The sequence below is a fragment of the Bufo gargarizans genome, chromosome 1 (genome assembly GCF_014858855.1).
Source record: "Bufo gargarizans isolate SCDJY-AF-19 chromosome 1, ASM1485885v1, whole genome shotgun sequence".
NCBI lineage: Eukaryota > Metazoa > Chordata > Amphibia > Anura > Bufonidae > Bufo > Bufo gargarizans.
The window spans coordinates 595,429,841-595,447,844 of record NC_058080.1 but is presented as its reverse complement, the minus strand read 5'-3'; the positions used below and the strand labels follow the sequence as shown (position 1 = coordinate 595,447,844).

The 18,004-nt window shown below is 42.5% G+C and overlaps 1 protein-coding gene across 1 annotated transcript in view; it reads left to right on the top strand.

Annotated features, from left to right (window-relative positions):
• ADAMTS19 (ADAM metallopeptidase with thrombospondin type 1 motif 19) overlaps positions 1-18,004 on the top strand; it is a 355,301-nt gene that overhangs the window by 99,087 nt on the left and 238,210 nt on the right. The window contains exon 7 of the mRNA XM_044291002.1: positions 17,234-17,277. Within this exon, the coding sequence (XP_044146937.1) occupies positions 17,234-17,277 (44 nt within the window). The remainder of the gene's footprint in view (positions 1-17,233; positions 17,278-18,004) is intronic.

The window sequence follows — 18,004 nt, the reverse complement described above, 5'->3', positions numbered from 1 at the left end:
GTAAATGCGACATACTTGCAAGCATATATACCATTTAATATGCTGAAGGTGAGTAGTAAGGGACGGGGAAGTGGCCGTGCTGCTGATGGTGCACGCAGAGGCCGTGGCCCTTGGCGCGGTGAAACTGTGCCTGCTGCCAGAGCACAAGAAACACACTCATCCACGATACCTAGCTTCATGTCCCAGTTTGCAGGGCGGCCCAGGACACCACTCTCGAAGTCAGACCAGTGCGACCAGGTGGTCGGTTGGATTGCAGCAGGTAATGCTTCCAGTCGGTTAAGCACCACCCTGTCTTCCACAAAGTCCAGTCTCAGTAGCCAAGAGTATGGTCAACAGAATCCTCACCCTGATCCTCCTTCCTCCCACCATGGAGTCTTGCCAAACAAGTGATCCCACACTCGGATATTCCGAGGAGCTCTTTTTATCGCCATTCCTTGATTTGGGCCTCTCGCCAAGCCCGCTTGAAGAGGGACATGAGGAGATCTTGTGCACTGATTCCCAAGCTCTTGAGCATCCACAGTCAGATAAAGATTACGGTGGGTTACGGCAAGTAGTGTTTCACGAGTTGGATGATGATAATGAGACACAGTTGCCAATAAGTCATCGTCAATTAGTCTCTCAAGAGGTTCATGAGGAGAATGAGACACAGTTGTCAATAAGTGAGGTTCTTGTTAGGGCAACAAGTCAAGAGGATGACCAGAGTGAGGAAGTGGAAGAGGAGTTGGTGGACAATGAAATCACTGACCCAAACCTGGGAAGGTGGCAAGCCGAGCGAGGAAAGCAGTACAGAAGGGGAGGGATCCGCAACACAGCAACAGACTGGAAGAGGCAGTGGGGTGGCAAAAGGGAGAAGGCAGGCTACACCAAATCTCCCTTGCCAAGGGGTAGATATTCTGCAGTCTGGCGCTTTTTTGAGGAAAAGTGCAGACGATAAAAAATTTTAATTTGCAACACTAGCAACCTCACCACCACCAGCATGACCCGCCACATGGCATCAAAGCACCCTAATAGGTGGACCGAACACCTGGGTCCACAATCAGTGTCTGCGGGTAACACCAATGCCTCCTCTTCCCCTGTGTTATGTGCTGGGCAATCCCCTGTCAAAGACGCAGGCCCGGATGCCTCCTGCCCTGCACCTGGAACTTCGCAAGCACCATAATCTAGCACATCCACTTCTGTGTCTCAGCACAGTGTTCAGATGTCCATAGCCCAGGCCTTTGAACAAAAGCACAAACACCTAGCCACCCACCCACAGGCCATAGCACTAAATGCGCACCTTTCCAAATTGCTGACCCTGGAAATGTTGCCATTTAGGCTTGTGGACACTGAGGCTTTTCGCAGCCTAATGGTGGTGGCCATTCCTCTTTACCCAGTCCCCAGCCGCCGCTATTTTTCCCGGTGTGCAGTCCCCGCCTTACACCAGCATATGTCCCGAACATCACCCGTGCCCTGACCAACGCAAATATTGACACATGGTCAAGTGTTTTTGGCTTGGTATGCTACAGTTCCCTGACGGCACACTGGGTGAACGTTGTGGAGGCTGGGAGCGAGTCGTACCCTGGGATAGCATAGGTGCTACCGACGCCAAGGATTGCTGACCCTACTTCCATAAGGATTTCCGTCACCACCTACATTAGTGGCTGCAAGCCCCCCTTCTCCACCTCCTCCTCCACTTCCGCCTCTGAATTCTCATCTTGCAGCACCAGTCAGCCATCAGTCAGTAGCTAGAAGCAGTGTAGCACTGCAATGGGGAAGCGGCAACAGGCCGGGCTGAAACTAATTTGCTTAGGTGACAAACAGCCCACCACCGCAGAGCTGTGGCAGGTTATAAGGGACCAGACTGAGCTGTGGCTCTCACCACTCAACTTGCAACTAGGCATGGTTGTGTCTGATAATGGCCGTAACTTGGTGGCGGCTTTGGAACTCGGCCAGCTCACACACATGCCATGCCTAGCCTACATGTTCAACTTAGTGGTTCAGCAGTTTCTCAAAACCTACCCCAATTTGCCTGAGCTACTGGTTAAGGTGCGCCGCGTGTGTGCCAATTTACGAAAGTCATCTACAGCTGCCGCCGGTCTGGCAACGCTGCAGCAGCGCTTGCAATTGCCAACTCACCGACTGTTGTGCGACGTAAGCACGCATTGGAACTCCACGTTCCACATGTTGGCCAGGCTTTGTGAGCAGCAGAGGGCAGTAGTGGAATACCAGTTGCAACATGGTCTTTGCCTATCCAGTCAGCTTCCGCTCTTCACAAGCGACGAGTGGGCATGGATGTCTGACCCCTGTGAGGTTTTACGCAACTTTGAGGAATCAACACAGATGGTGATCGGCGATGCCGCTATTATCAGCGTAAGCATCCCACTTCTGTGTCTAATGAAACCCTCGCTGCTCACAATGAAGGGGGACGCTTTGCATGTGGAAGAGGTGTAAATGGGGCAAGACAGTACACAAGGTGATAGCCAGACCACCCTCAGTTCATCTTCTCAGCGCAAATTGGATGATGATGATGATGAGGAGGAGGAGGAGCAGGAGACAGTTGCCTCTGTTACAGAGGGTAGTACCCATAGCAGGTTTATCCCATCTGTTCAGTGTGGATGGGCCAAAGAGGAGGAAGAGTATGAGGATATTGAGAGTCAATCTCCTGATGAGGACAGCAAAGTCTTGTTTGTTGGGACTCTGGCACACATGGCTGACTTTATGTTATGCTGCCTTTCTCGTGATCCTCTCGTTATACTCATTTTGGCCAACACTGATTACTGGTTGTTCACCCTTCTGGACCCCTGCTACAAAAAGAACTTCTCATCTCTCATTCCTGTGGTGGAGAGGACTAGCAAAATGGTGCAATACCAGAAGGTCCTTGTGGAAAAATTGCTCCAAAAATTTCCAGCTGACAACGCTGGCGGCAGAGTACATAGTTCCTTGGGCAACCGAGTAGGGGACATGAGGGGAGCACACAGCAATTCCAACAGAGACAGGGCAACACTCTCCAAGGCCTAGAACAGTTTCATGTCACCCCGCCAGTCCCCTTATTCTGATGCACGGCCTAGTATCACAAGGAGGAAAAGTTTTGGAAGATGGTGAAGGAGTACGTATATCGTGTCAGCATCCTCAGTGAACCCTCTGTGCTTTACAACTATTGGTTGTCCAAGCTGGACACATGGCACGAACTGGCGCTCTACGCCTTGGAGGTGCTGGCCTGCCTTGCCGCCAGCGTTTTGTCAGAGCGGGTATTTAGTGCTGCTTGGGGAATAATAACTAATAAGCGCTTCCGCCTGTCAACTGAAATTGCTGACAGGTTGACTCTTATAAAAATGAACAAGGCCTAGATTGCCCCTGACTTCTCTACTCGACCAGAGGAAAGGCACTCTAAATGTGGCTTTTATGGTGTATTGAATACACTGTATTCCCATGCACCCCTTCCACCACAAAAAAGGGTATATGGTTTAATCTTCCTTTTCTCCTCCTCCTCCTCCAACATATCAACATGCTTATTAGGCTGCCCTCACTCCTAATGTTTTAGAGGGTCAGCTCACCAGCAGGCTCTCGGCCATAATGTTTTAAATGGTCAGATCATCAGCAGGCACTTGCTGCTAATGATTTGGAAGGTCAGCACAGCTGCAGACCCTCGCCTCTAATGTTTTAGATGGTCAGATAAGCAGCAGGCCCTCGCCCCTAATGTTTTGGAGGGTCAGCTCAGCAGCAGACCCTCACCACTAATGTTTTAGATGGTCAGATCAGCAGCAGGCCCTTGCCCTTAATGTTTTAGATGATCAGATAAGCAGCAGGCCCTTGCCCTTAATGTTTTAGAGGTTCACCAGCAGGCCTTTTTTCCCTAATGTTTTTGAGGGTCACCAGCAGGCCATCAATCATAATTTTTCAAGGGTGTGTATGATGCCCAACTTTATGTGTAATAAAAGGCTTTATAAGTGTAGGAGTCCCACTAACTGAACAATTGTACCACAATGTGAATGAGGCCCTCCTTTATGTGATATACAGGTTGTATCGGAGTGTCTCTTCCCTGTAATTGTGGGCAGCACTTGCACTTTATATACAAGTAAATATATAGGAAAGAATGTTTCCTAACAATTTTTTCTCTAAAATTGATTTTATCTTCGATTGGACAACATCGTTCCCAGCAGCGACCTGGGAGGTCAAGATGCATCCAGACATCCTCCCTGTGCTGTTCCCGAATCATTTCGGTGGTGTTTCCATCAATTTCTGACCTTTTCCTGTGAACCAGACACCCTCCCCTCTTCAGAGCAGGGGGTCTGGTTTAATGCTCGGGTTCTCCCATTGACTTTCATTGTGCTCGAATGCTTTGTAGAGCACCCAAGCATCCCAAAGTGTTCTACTCGAGCACCAGAGCACCCGAGCACTTTGTTGCTTGATCAACACTAGTGACTACATTTACATAGAGAACACCTTTTGTAGAGACTTCTGTAGCTAAATGTGTCACATATCACTGTGATTGTAACAGCTTATGATTTGTTTCTCTACAATGCACAACACAATGATATTCTCCATATTTATACTTTTCTTCACAAGTTGACTTTCAAATCAAGCATTATGTATGTGGTTCTTTTCACACACACCGTACAGTAACATCAATATAGTATGCATACAGTGTTTATATTGGATTTGTCACTAGACAAATTGTGTGAAATATATTTCTCAGAAAAATCATGAAACCATAGTTGCAAGGAATAAGAGAAGGTCACTCAGTTTGCTTATACACCCATATTTTACAAGCATATTTTGCCATAGGCAAGAAACACTTTTGTTCTTGCCTGTTTCTGCCTGTGGATAGGAAAAATGCTCGGACAACTGACATGATTTACTTGGAAAGTCTTCTGTGAAGCAATCTTCCGAATGTGTTTCTGGAATGTAACTGTTAAGGTGCAACACACAATTTTGCAGTTTTTTAGAGGCTGAAATGTTGGGAGTCGTGGATAAATTTGGCAGGATGATCAGACAGTTTGTAAATTATGACACCCAGGGATATTTCCATGTACATTCAAGACTTGTTAACCCCTTAAATACCGGCCTTTTATATTTTAGCGACCAATCAATTCTTACATTTTTTGTGTATTCTACGATCTGAGGCCATATGAGGGCTTGTATTTTTTATTGGATAAGTTGTAGTTTTTAGTGCCACCATTTTGGGGTACACATAACTCATTAACTCTTATTAACTGTCTATGGTGGGTGGGTGGGGGGAATAAAAAAAAAACTGCAATCCTGTCATTATAGATTTGATCTTTTTATAGGTATGATCTGATTAGACACATGGTCTTTCCACAAGAAGGCATAAAGGTCCTTCCCCCATTGCCCTATAAAAAGGCTCTCAGAGGCACTCATAGACATTTTGATCAGTTGAAAGACTTTAAGAAGGGAGCTCATCATTGGACTGAGAGAAGCAGGATGTTCATTTTTAGAAACTTCTCACCATTTAGCCATTCTGACCTAGCTTTTAGGAGGTGTTGGGAGCAGTGGTTATGTGAGGGCATAAACAGCAAACATGCTCAGACAGTCTAGAAGAAAATAGGATTGTTTGATCCTCCACCAAGCAAAAGTAGCTCCCACAGATTTGTTGTCCAGACATCGGTGGCACTTTCATTACATAACCCTATCTCTGCCCGGACCATTTCTAGGTGCTTGGCAGAAGGCAATTTAGTGCCACCATCACATTTGTTTGCAGTGGTGAAGTGAATGATAAACCTGGACTGCCATGGAGTGGAACTGTATTGTACTTAGTAATGAATGAGGGTTCTTTTTGGAATTCCACAACAGTCGAGTTCAGGTATGGAGGCCTCATGGTAAGCGTTTCAGTCCTGCCTTTGCTGTGGAGCGATGCACTGCCCCAACAAATGGTATGAAGATATGGATGGTCGTTGCATAAGACAGTCGGTTACCCCTAGTAGTGATAGGAGGGACACTAAAAACTCATTGATTTTTTTCAAGACATCCTGCAGGCACATGCGTTTCCACTTATGGAATAGTTTAAAACTGACATTTTTCTGCAGGATGAAGCTCGCCATACACAGCAAATGTTTCCCAGGAAAGCATGTGCCAGATTGCATCACTTCTTTGGTCTGCCTGGTTGCCAGGTGTATTGCCAATTGAACATTTATGGGATCAGTTGGGATGCCAGCTTTGGCAACCTACGAATATGCAGGATCTACATGCCCAGCTACAACATTTGTTTTCAGATGTGCCACAGATACCATACAGAACCTGTATGCTTCCATGCCCAGCCATATTTAATCTTGTATCCAGGCTAGCGGCAACCCAACAGGGTACTAGAGTCTCTTCTCAGTTGAACAGTCTGAACCTAGTCCCTGCAAAGGTGCACTTAGTGTTCTCTGATCTTTCATCCCTGATTTATTCTTGATGATATACCTGTTCCTTATGCCCTGGCCTACAGTTTCTTACACAAATAATCAATTATATAGGATACTAACTTAAGGCTCACCCTCAGGCACCCTCCCATATGGATTGTGCCTTAAATACCCAGGGAAGACTAGGCATTGGTTGAGAACAGATTAGGATGCATGCTCAGGCTCTTCCAGGTACAGAGAACAGTTGACCAGGAGTGAAGAGGCCACAGAGGTCAGGTGTGGAGCAAGACAGAGTCATCAGTACTCTGGCAACAGTGTCTGCTGAGAACAGGGAGACACCAGAGACAGGAGGATTAGGAGAAGTGGGGAATGAAGCATTTAATTAATATTTGTACTATTGACTTTTTTTTATGACTTTGCCTTTTTAAACATTTATGACATACCCATGGTGCATGTCACATCCCTGAAACTCTTACCTTTTGGGAGAACTCTTTGAATTCTGACTCCAGAACAGTTAACTGGAGAGCTTGCTGTACATTGAAAAGCCAAGTGGCCACCTCTCGATTTAACTGTATGGAGAGTATGAACTCGCACCTATCAGGCATTTATGACACATACCCTTGCTAACCAGGGGGCCAAATATGTTCTGGCTTGGGACCAATGAAGCTGCTATCAGGTTACCCATCAGATCTCCATGCTCTTGAGATGGACAGTGGAGTCAGTTACCACAGTATATTGCAGAACTGGTGGTGCATATTGATATTCACCACCAGCATTTCTGCTTTATGAGCCGGACACAGGAAGAAGATGGCTATTGTTCATTTAGCAAGTTTATCCTTATTTATTATGGTGATAGGGAAGACCCAAATTTCTGTTTTAAAAAGCATAATTTGTCTGAAGCAAAAGTAGAATTTAGACATTCTCTGACAAGACTAACACCAATAACAAAACCTACTTTGAAATCTTCTGTAAATAATAACTACGTATTTGAAAATCATGCTTCCTTGGCTTTTCCACCAGATTGGAGGCACATTTAATGCCTTGTGGTATGCAGATCATTTCACATCATTTTGTTAAGGTTTGAAGAGAAGTTAATTGTGTAAATGATCTTAACAAAAGCCAATGCATGTGTTGCTTTGTGAATGTTGTGTGGAATGTATGTAACTAGCTTGCCTGTTCGCTTCAGCATGTGGAATGTTAAGAAAATTAAAGTCGTATTTCATCTTTACTAGTTTGTAGCTACTGAAACTATCAGTATTATTCCCTGTTTCTTTTAACACAGAACTTATTGATGATTCAAATATAATTTATTTACATTTTATAGGTAAAATTAATGCCTTAATAATAATAATAATAATAATTGGCTAGTATGACTACTTGACATGAGATAAAGAAAAAAACTGCTGCCAGTGATCTAAAATAACTTATAGGAGCTCAACCACAAAGCAGTATTGTAGCCACTTAAAGCGGCTCTGTCTCCAGGATCATCCCTATTAAACCATGGGTGTAGCCTGGTAGGGGTGATCCTTCAGTTTAAAATGATATCTTCCTCCTCACTGTCAGCCCCACGGTTGTTGATAAAATCATACTTTTATTCCTTTGCTGGCAGGGAATTTTGAGCACCAGGATTTGGGCTTTTCCAGTATGAGCATTAAAACAAACATTGGGATCTAAAATGCACCTCCTAGCAGAAGTTTTCACATAAAAACAATGTAAATGTAAGATATTAAGGTGTAAAAATCTCATATATACCACAATTGTATATATTAACGTGAGATTGTGCTCTTAAAAACACCAGAACAAGGGCCATGTAATAAATGATCATCATCCACAGATGTGTTAAAAATGTGTACTGTACATAGGAAACAGCTTTTAAGTTATCAAAATCTACATTTTCTGAGAGTGCAAAACACACAATGTATAAAAATATAACCTAATAATTAATATACGGTACATAATCACCCTCATGCAACTTTGCCAAACAATGATTATTAGCAAAAATTGGACAAAAATGTTGTGACTAAAATGTGTACTCTAGCAAAGACCTTATGCAAACAAAATATAGTCTGCAAAAAACTGTAAGATGTGAGGAGATCATATATATCACATATGTCTATCTTGAGTGCTGCATGTGCTAAAGAAATGCAAAAACTGCTGGAATGCACCAACCAAATTTTCTGTGCAAGTACATGAACTGCGAATGATGTAGTATATAATTTTCCTTCCCCCTATACATAACAATATGGGTGTAATATGGGTACTGTACTATGGACCAAATACCTGAACTTCATGTAGCTCAGAAAATGAGTTTGAGGGCCATACCACTGGTTCATCAGAACCACAGGAGGTGGTTCATCAGAACAGTAGGAGGCGGTTCATCATTCATCTATTACCATAGATATTTTTTTAACCAGTATTCAAATACTTTTCTAAGACTGCTGAAATGTTTTGCCATGTCAGTAATATGTTGATGACATTCTTCTCTGGTGATAATTGTTATCGATTTTACTGTAGCTTGTAACAGATATCGCTAGAGAAGCATTCTGTATATTTTACTCTATAGATTGGTTAGAGACAGGATAGAGAGAGTGTAAAATGTAAATTTTTTTAATGTTTGTGGTGTGTTTAATGCAATTTGGCACCATGATTCGGACGCTAGTAAGCGCTTGGGTCATAGTGTCAATAAACAGTCTAATTAGGTACAGAGGGGTGATTACATGAGCAAGGGCTCATGTTCTCACTCCTTTTCTGGAAAAAGGCCCCCAAATATGACAATCAGAGAACAAGTAGGCTCTCTGACTCATGAGTGAAGGGGGTAGATAATATGCAAAGAAGTCCATGTTATCCTCCCCCTAGGGTCATGTACAGCTAGACTGGATGAGGCAAGATCCTGTGCAGCATGTCAGCACTTCCCACACTAACTCCCCTCTCCTCCTCTGCAGGATAACATCTCTGAAGGGGGGAGGGGCTACTTTCTGTTGGCAGTGTACCAGCTGTGCACCAGGTAAAGACTCGTGCCAGGTCTTGCACTTACAGGTCGAGAATGAAAGCTGCACATAGATGCTGCTATCACTGAGACTGTTTCCTAACTCCCATGTCTAGGTCCTTGACCTTGGTCTTATTTTAAGGCTGAGGCTGTTACACAGAATGAGATCCAGCCATCAGTAGCAAGGGCTTACGAGGTACATCCGTGGTTACTGAACTGTAACCCACCAAGGACCTATGAGATAGTCCTTTGCAAGTAAAGGGTTAAAAAGCATGAATGGTACTGTGAATCCAGTCTGTTCACATCTATGCTAGTAATTTCCACTGTTCTGCTCTGTTCTAGGAGCAAAACAATATAAGTTATGGAAATGAAGATGTGGCACATAAAAGAGGCCAAAGGTCTGCAGAATCAGTGAAAACCAGAAGGCTGTTGAGTACACACAGTTGAACATTTTTAATAAAGACCAATTGAAAAATTGGCGATGGCGATCTCCAAGCAGTCAAGCACACCTGTCCAGTTAATCTGCCCCCTGGAGGCTGGTTTTGAAGTCAGTATAAAACTGAGTCTGCTTATATAGCACCTACCAGGCCATTAGGCTCCAGGAGAAGTATATGGTGGGTTCAGCATGCATGTGAGTACTTGCATCCCTGGATCCGATGAAAGCTGTAATGGCACCGGACGGGGTTAAAAGCAGAGTGTGCTTGGCGTGCATGCTGTACCTGCGCTCCCTGGACTTTATGTGGCTGTCATGGCCCATAAAAGGTAGGAACTAGTGTTAGGGACCACTCATGAAGGCGACCTTGACGCGGTGAGTGGCTTATTACGCTTTGGCCAAAATGTACACCAATGCCTTATTCAACATCCAGCATAAAGGCAGGGCAGAGTGCTGGTTGCAGTGTGCGATTGCATTTTGTGTTTTTACATTTATATCTCTATTTCGCCATAGCAATCTGCACCTGCTAGGGGTAGTGCGGGCTAAATTTTCCATATTTTTCTATTTGTAGTACGTATTGGAGGCGTGGCGATCTCCAAGCAGTCAAGCACACCTGTCCAGTTAATCTGCCCCCTGGAGGCTGGTTTTGAAGTCAGTATAAAACTGAGTCTGCTTATATAGCACCTACCAGGCCATTAGGCTCCAGGAGAAGTATATGGTGGTTTCAGCATGCATGTGAGTACTTGCATCCCTGGATCCGATGAAAGCTGTAATGGCACCGGACGGGGTTAAAAGCAGAGTGTGCTTGGCGTGCATGCTGTACCTGCGCTCCCTGGACTTTATGTGGCTGTCATGGCCCATAAAAGGTAGGAACTAGTGTTAGGGACCACTCATGAAGGCGACCTTGACGTGGTGAGTGGCTTATTACGCTTTGGCCAAAATGTACACCAATGCCTTATTCAACATCCAGCATAAAGGCAGGGCAGAGTGCTGGTTGCAGTGTGCGATTGCATTTTGTGTTTTTAATGTTTGAAATGTATTAGCAGGCACTCAATCATCAGGAATTGTACTGAAAAAAGATATTTATTGCATATATATATATATATATATATATATATACAAATATAATTAAAATGATCCCAACATTAAATGGTATTGGTAAGAAATGTAATAATCTTGATAAAAATAAAAAATAAAAATAAAGACACGTATTCCTATCTAGCTCAGTGAGGAACAGTGGAATGTCAATACCGGAGGGAGACAGGAACACATCTAGATCAGGGAGACCCAAAGCACACAAAACAACAGCGCGCCTTATCAGAGATCAAGTAAAAATTCTGATCACGTGGGACACCGAACGCAGGGAAGGTATCGGCTGTGACTTGGGGAGTTAGGAGGTTCGGTCTATGAGTGGAACACTGCTTGGACCGAAGACCTACTCCAGAGAAGCCAGTAATGTGATAACATTTAATCTTTTGCTACCAAGAAAGACACACAATCTGTATAATTATCTAAAGATAACAAACTTTCAAGGTAGTAATTATACCATTACCTACATCTACTAAGGAATATAATATATACACATTATCGATTATGAGCACTGATCATTGACATCTGGATCAAGTTATCTTTCTATGCTGATAATCATATACATTGATTTATGAAATTGGACCAATCATTTGTATCATGAAGAACATAATTATTCACTATGAATATTGATTCATAACTCAAATTGCAGATAACATACAGTGAGGAACAGAAGTATTTGAACACCCTGTGATTTTGCAAGTTCTCCTATTTAATAATCATGGAAGGGTCTGAAATTCACAATTGTAGGTGCTTTTTCACTCTGAGAGACAAAAATAAAAAATCAGGAAATCACATTGTATGATTTTTAAATAATGTATTTGTCTTCCACTGCTGAACATAAGTATTTGAACACCTAAGAAATTCAGTGTTAATATTTGGTACAGAAGCCTTTGTTTGCAATTACAGAGGTCAAACGTTTCCTGTAGTTCTTAACTAGGTTTGCACACACTGCAACAGGGATTTTGGCCGACTCCTCCACACAGATCTCCTCTAGATCTGTTAGGTTTCGGGGCTGTCGCTGAGCAACACAGGGTTTCAGCTCCCTCCAAAGATGCTCTATTGGATTTAGGTCTGGAGACTGGCTAGGCCACTCCAGAACCTTGATATGCTTCTTACGGAGCCACTCCTTGGTTATCTCGGCTGTGTGCTTCGGGGCGTTGTCATGTTGGAGGACCCAGCCACGATCCATCTTCAATGCTCTGACTGAGGGAAGGTGGTTGTTTCTCAAAATCGCACAATAAATGGCCCCATTCATCCTCTCCTTAATACAGTGCAGTCGTCCTGTCCCCTTTGCAGAAAAGCACCCCCAAAGCATGATATTACCACCCCTATGCTTCACAGTGGGGATGGTGTTCTTGGGATGCAACTCATCCTTATTTTTCTTCCAAACACGACGAGTGAAGTTTAGATCAAAAAGTTCTACTTTGGTCTCATCTGACCACATGACTTTCTCCCATGCCTCCTCTGGATCATCCAGATGGTCATTGGCAAACTTCACACGGGCCTGGACATGTAATGACTTGAGCAGGGGAACCTTCCGTGCAATACATGATTTGAAGCCATGACGGCGTAGTGTTCTACCGACAGTGACCTTTAAAACTGTGGTCCCAGCTCTCTTCATGTCATTGACCAGCTCCTCCCTTGTAGTTCAGGACTTATTCCCCACCTTTCTTATCATCAATGATACCCCATGAGGTGGGATCTTGCATGGAGCCCCAGTCCGAGGGAGACTGACAGTCGTCTTTAGCCTCCTCCATTTTCTAACAATTGCTCCAACGGTTGATCTGATTTCACCAAGCTGCTAGGCAATTGCCCCATAGCCCTTTCCAGCCTTGTGGAGGTCCATGATTTTGTCTCTGGTGTCTTTTGACAGCTCTTTGGTCTTGCACATGGTAGTAGTTGGCGTCTGACTGACTGTGGGGTGGACAGGTGTCTTTAAAGAGCTCAGACAGGTGCTAATAAGTTAGATTATTGAGTGGAGTAGAGGTGGACTTTTTAAAGGCACAGTAACAGGTCTTTGAGACCCAGAATTCTTGCTGTTGCTCAGGTGTTCAAATACGTCACACATTTTTTTGTACGTAGTGGGTACAAGGAGAGGGAGCTGCGATAGCGCCACCCCCATCATTGCACCCCTCAGGTGCCGTGTTCATACATGATCGAGGCATCTGAGTTTAAAAACTGTGTAAAATTAACAATAAAAAAAAATTACATCAAACTTACCATTTGCTCGCGAGGGGCTAGCCGCTGCCATCTTGCTTGAATATCTCGGCCGAAATCCCATGCGGCGCGAGATTACGTAATCACGCCGGCTGGTGTGCTGACTTATGACGTCATCACACTGTCTGGCGTGATGATGTAATCTCGCGCCACACGGGATTTCGGCCGAGATCTTCAAGCAAGATGGAAGCTGGCGGCCGGTCGCGATAAAATGGAGGAGGTAAATTAGAATTTTTCGTTTTTTATACTATTTCAGAATAAATCAATTCGCTGACACGAAGCACGAGGAAATTCGGCTTTTAGGCGGATCAAATTTATCCTGATATTCGGATCAAATTCCACTTCGTGGGTAGCGATGAGCGGCAGTGGCAATATTTGAATTCGCTATATTTTACTAATATTTTGGCCAATATTTGTCATATATTCGAGAATTCGCGATTATTTTCTTGATTGTGAAAATCTGCAATCTAATATGCGCGTATTGCGCGCACAATACAGACGTGAGTCACTGTTGCTACATTTTTTAAGCTGCTAGAAGTTTCCTGAGACTGGAGAAAATGGTTGGCACGGCAGAACATTACAATAGCTTTACAGTCATGGCCGTATATGTTCTCACAGAAAAGTATTGCAGTAACACATGTTTTGCTATACACATGTTTATTCCCTTTGTGTGTGTTGTAACAAAATCACAAAAGGGACATAATTTCACACCAAACTCCATAAATGGGCTGGACAAAATTATTGGCACCATTAACTTAATATTTGGTTGCACACCTTTTGGAAAAAATAACTGAAATCAGTCGCTTCCTATAACCATCATTAAGCTTCTGACACCTCTCACCCGGAATTTTGGACCACTCTTCCTTAGCAAACTGCTCTAGGTCTCTCTTATTGGAAGGGCACCTTTTCCCAACAGCAATTTTAAGATCTCTTCACAGGTGTTCAATGGGATTTAGATCTGGACTCATTGCTGGCTACTTCAGAACTCTCCAGCGCTTTGTTGTCATCCATTTCTGGGTGCTTTTTTATGTATGTTTGGGGTCATTGTATTGTTGGAAGACCCAAGATCTCAGAAGCAAACCCAGCTTTTTGACACTGGGCTCTACAGTGCGACCCACAATCCATTGGTAATCCTCAGATTTCATGATGCCTTGCACACATTCAAGGCACCCAGCCAGAGGCAGCAAAAAAAAAAAAAAAACATCAATGAACCTCCACCATATTTCACTGTAGGTACTGTGTTCTTTTCTTTGTAGGCCTCATTCCGTCTTCCGTAAACAGTAGAATGATGTGCTTTACCAAAAATATCTATCTTGGTCTCATCTGTCCACAAGACATTTTCCCAGAAGGATTTTGGCTTACTCCAGTTCATTTTTGCTAAATGTAGTCTTGCTTTTTTATGTCTGTGTCAGCAGTGGGGTCCTCCTGGGTTTCCTGCCATAGCGTTTCATTTAAATGTTGACAGATAGTTTGCGCTGACACTGATGCTCCCTGAGCCTTTTTCTCTTCCGTCTATGCCCAGGGAGATTAGCTACAGTGCCATGGGTTGCAAACTTGTTGATAATGTTGCGCACTGTGGACAAAGGCAAATCTAGATCTCTGGAGATGGACTTGTAACCTTGAGATTGTTGATATTTTTCCACAATTTTTGTTCTCAAGTCCTCAGACAGTACTCTTCTCCTCTTTCTGTTGTCCATGCTTAGTATGGCACACACAGACACACAATGCAAAGACTAAGTGAACGTCTCTCCTTTTTATCTGCTTTCATGTGTGATTTTTATATTGCCCACACCTGTTACTTGCCCCAGGTGAGTTTAATTTAAAGGAGCATCAAATGCTTGAAACAATCTTATTTATCCACAATTTTGAAAGGGTGCCAATAATTTTCAGCCCATTTTTGGAGTTTCGTGTGACATTATGTCCAAAACAAAGTCTTTTTTGGTTTTGTTCCAATACACACAAAGGGAATAAACATGTGTATAGCAAAACATGCATGTCAGGGGTGCCAACATTTACGGCAATGACTGTATATGCAGATAAAGTGCTCCAATATATTCGCGATTGTGCAAAATCGGCAATTAGTATTGCGCATATTTTTGTGAAATACGTGCAACTTCACATTTTAGCAGGTCTGACTACATATTAATGAATGATACACTAAGTATTGTTATGACATCACAGCACTATGTCTGTAGCATGTATGTATGGGCAGCAGAGAAACAATAATTCCTATCACACTACCTAACACCTACACTGGATCAGCTACACTATATCACTATCTAACCTACACTGACTATCTTCCACTAACTATCTGTATTATATATACATGTATAAGCTAACTAACTAACTATCTAATGTAATTAACAATAAAGCACAGAGCATAGCAATGACACTTCTGTCGCCCTCAGAACTGCAAAAAAATGCAGAAAATGTCTGCTGGGGAGGTTCTTATATAGGAAAGGGTAGGCAACTTTCCTATTGGTTGCGAAATACGAAAATATAGCACTATATTCTAAATCTTCGCGAATTCTCGAAGTGCCGTTATTCTCGATTAAAATTAGTGATTCGAATATTCGCGCTCCACACTATTTGTGGTATTCGATTCGCTCATCTCTATCTACAATCAATGAAAATTCTTTTTTTTTCTCTGTTTATAAAAGGATGTTTCTTTTATTTGATTTTTATATTTTGTGGACAAAATAGTTATATTAGGATTATATTGTGCTTCCGTCCTTTTAGATTCAACTGTATTGTACATTGATCTGGATGTGTTCCTGTCTCCCTCTGGTATAGACAGTCCACTGTTCGTCACTGAGCTAGACAGAAATACTGTACATACATCTGATCTCTGTGTCTTCATTTTTATTTTTTATCATAATAATTAGATTACTTATTTCATACTATTTAATTTTGGGATAATTTTAATTATATTTGAATATATATCTAGATACAATAAATATCATTTTTCGGTACAATTCCTAAATGATTGAGTGCCTGTTAATACGTTTGAAACATTATCCTATTTTTGCAGACTGTGGGGCAGTCTCATAGCAGTGCACCTGTGTATATCCAGAAACTAAAACAGGGGAGCCACTACAAATTTGTTTTTCAATAAAATAAAAATAGTTTTTAGCTCAAAATAAGCAAAATGCAATTATAAAAATGCCCAAAATGCAATTATAAAAAATGGAAAAGTTGTGAAAGTACTTTACATACTTTAACATATATATTTGAAAATTGCTTAATTTTCACTCATGCATGACTTTCATGTTTCTATGTATTATTGTAGTGGCTGCTTATTACTGGATTGTCATTGGTTTAGGGTACTAGTTTAAGGTATACTTATATCCCTTGCCTGAAGTTAATCATTTGCACTAAAATAGACATTTACACTATGAAAGCTATGTTTATAGTGGTTGGGCAGAGTTTTTTTTTTTTTTTTTATTCCCCTCCCACCCAGCAGTACCTGTACTTACCTACTCTCTGTCACTCTGTATAGCTTTGTAGCTTCCATGCTCACTTCACTTGACTTCCTATTCCTGGTGTCATGTGGTCTTCTGTATCCTATAACTGACCTCAGCAGTGACATGTTCACAAGTGGCACGTGATTGCTGGGTTATGTGCTTTTTGGGGGTACGTCACCACCGAGGACAGTCATTGGGTGCACATGTGACCACATCTGTGTGGAAGTTCACAGAAAGTGATCAGAAGTTTGAATCTGACCAAAGGGCAACATCTGCATAGAGTTTGTATGTTCTCCCTGTGCTTGGTACTATGGTTTCCTCCCGCACTCCAAAAACATACTGATAGAGGATTTAGATTGTGAGCTCTGGGACAATGCATGATCACAATGACTGTAAGATGCTGTGGAATAACTACAGTGTATTTGGAATTGTGGTGTAAGGGCTGCTTTAAGTGTAAATTGTAATACTCAAACAGGATGCCTATTTCTCATTCTCAATACCAAGGCTTCTCACAGTATTAGATAAAGTTTGCAATACCTATTTGCTAATCTAAATCTTTCCTTTTCTGTGGTCTTGGTTACCATAAGGGATTCTTGTTTCTACCAACTGAGGCATATCAAATCTGTTCAAATTGGTCACATAATTATTACTAGTCTGACAGAGTTGATTGTGATTAATGTGTAGCTCTTTCTCCTCCTTCTCCTAGGACGGATTTCTGTGTCCATAAAGATGAACCATGTGATACAGTGGGTGAGTAAAATGTAACCTATTTCTTGAGCATACAGATTTAGCAGAGCACATTTAAATGGTGGATTCAGTTTTGCTATATTCACATTTTAATGTATAACTGAGAAACAACCTACTAGTGCATAAAGTAAAAAAAAAAATTTTGAAATATTTTTGTCTTTTAATATGTATTCAGAATTTTTGTATACTAAAATGTTCTTGTATCTAATGGTATATAGTCTGTAGTAATGTCATACCCACTACCCTTACAAAGGCTCTTTTGGACCAGTATGTGTCATATGTAAATTATTTCCTAGTCTTCTTTATTGGTTGGTTTCTTGGAGTTTCTAATAATTCTACTCTTCATGTGAAAAAAAAATCTTCTTGTCGTGCACTGACGTCTTGAAGCGCTTGAACTTGGCTTGTGCTTATATATAGCAGCTAATCTGAACACACTGAGCTGCAGTATAAGGGAGAGACAGAGCAGCAGCCAGAGCCACTGACGAGACAGAAGTGAGTTCCAGGTGCGTTAGGGTACGACCACACGGCACTGTCGTGGGGGGTTCAGGGCACAGCCATGCTGCCGTCAAGTACTGCACAGCCATTAGCAATGCAGATTGGCTATACAAGGCAGTTTTCATTAGTTAAATAAGAGGCAGCTACAGCCTAATTGGCTTTGCAGTTCTCAACTGAAGCATGGCCGCGCCCCAAATGCCCCATGACGGCGGCGTATGTACTTAGAGCTTTGACT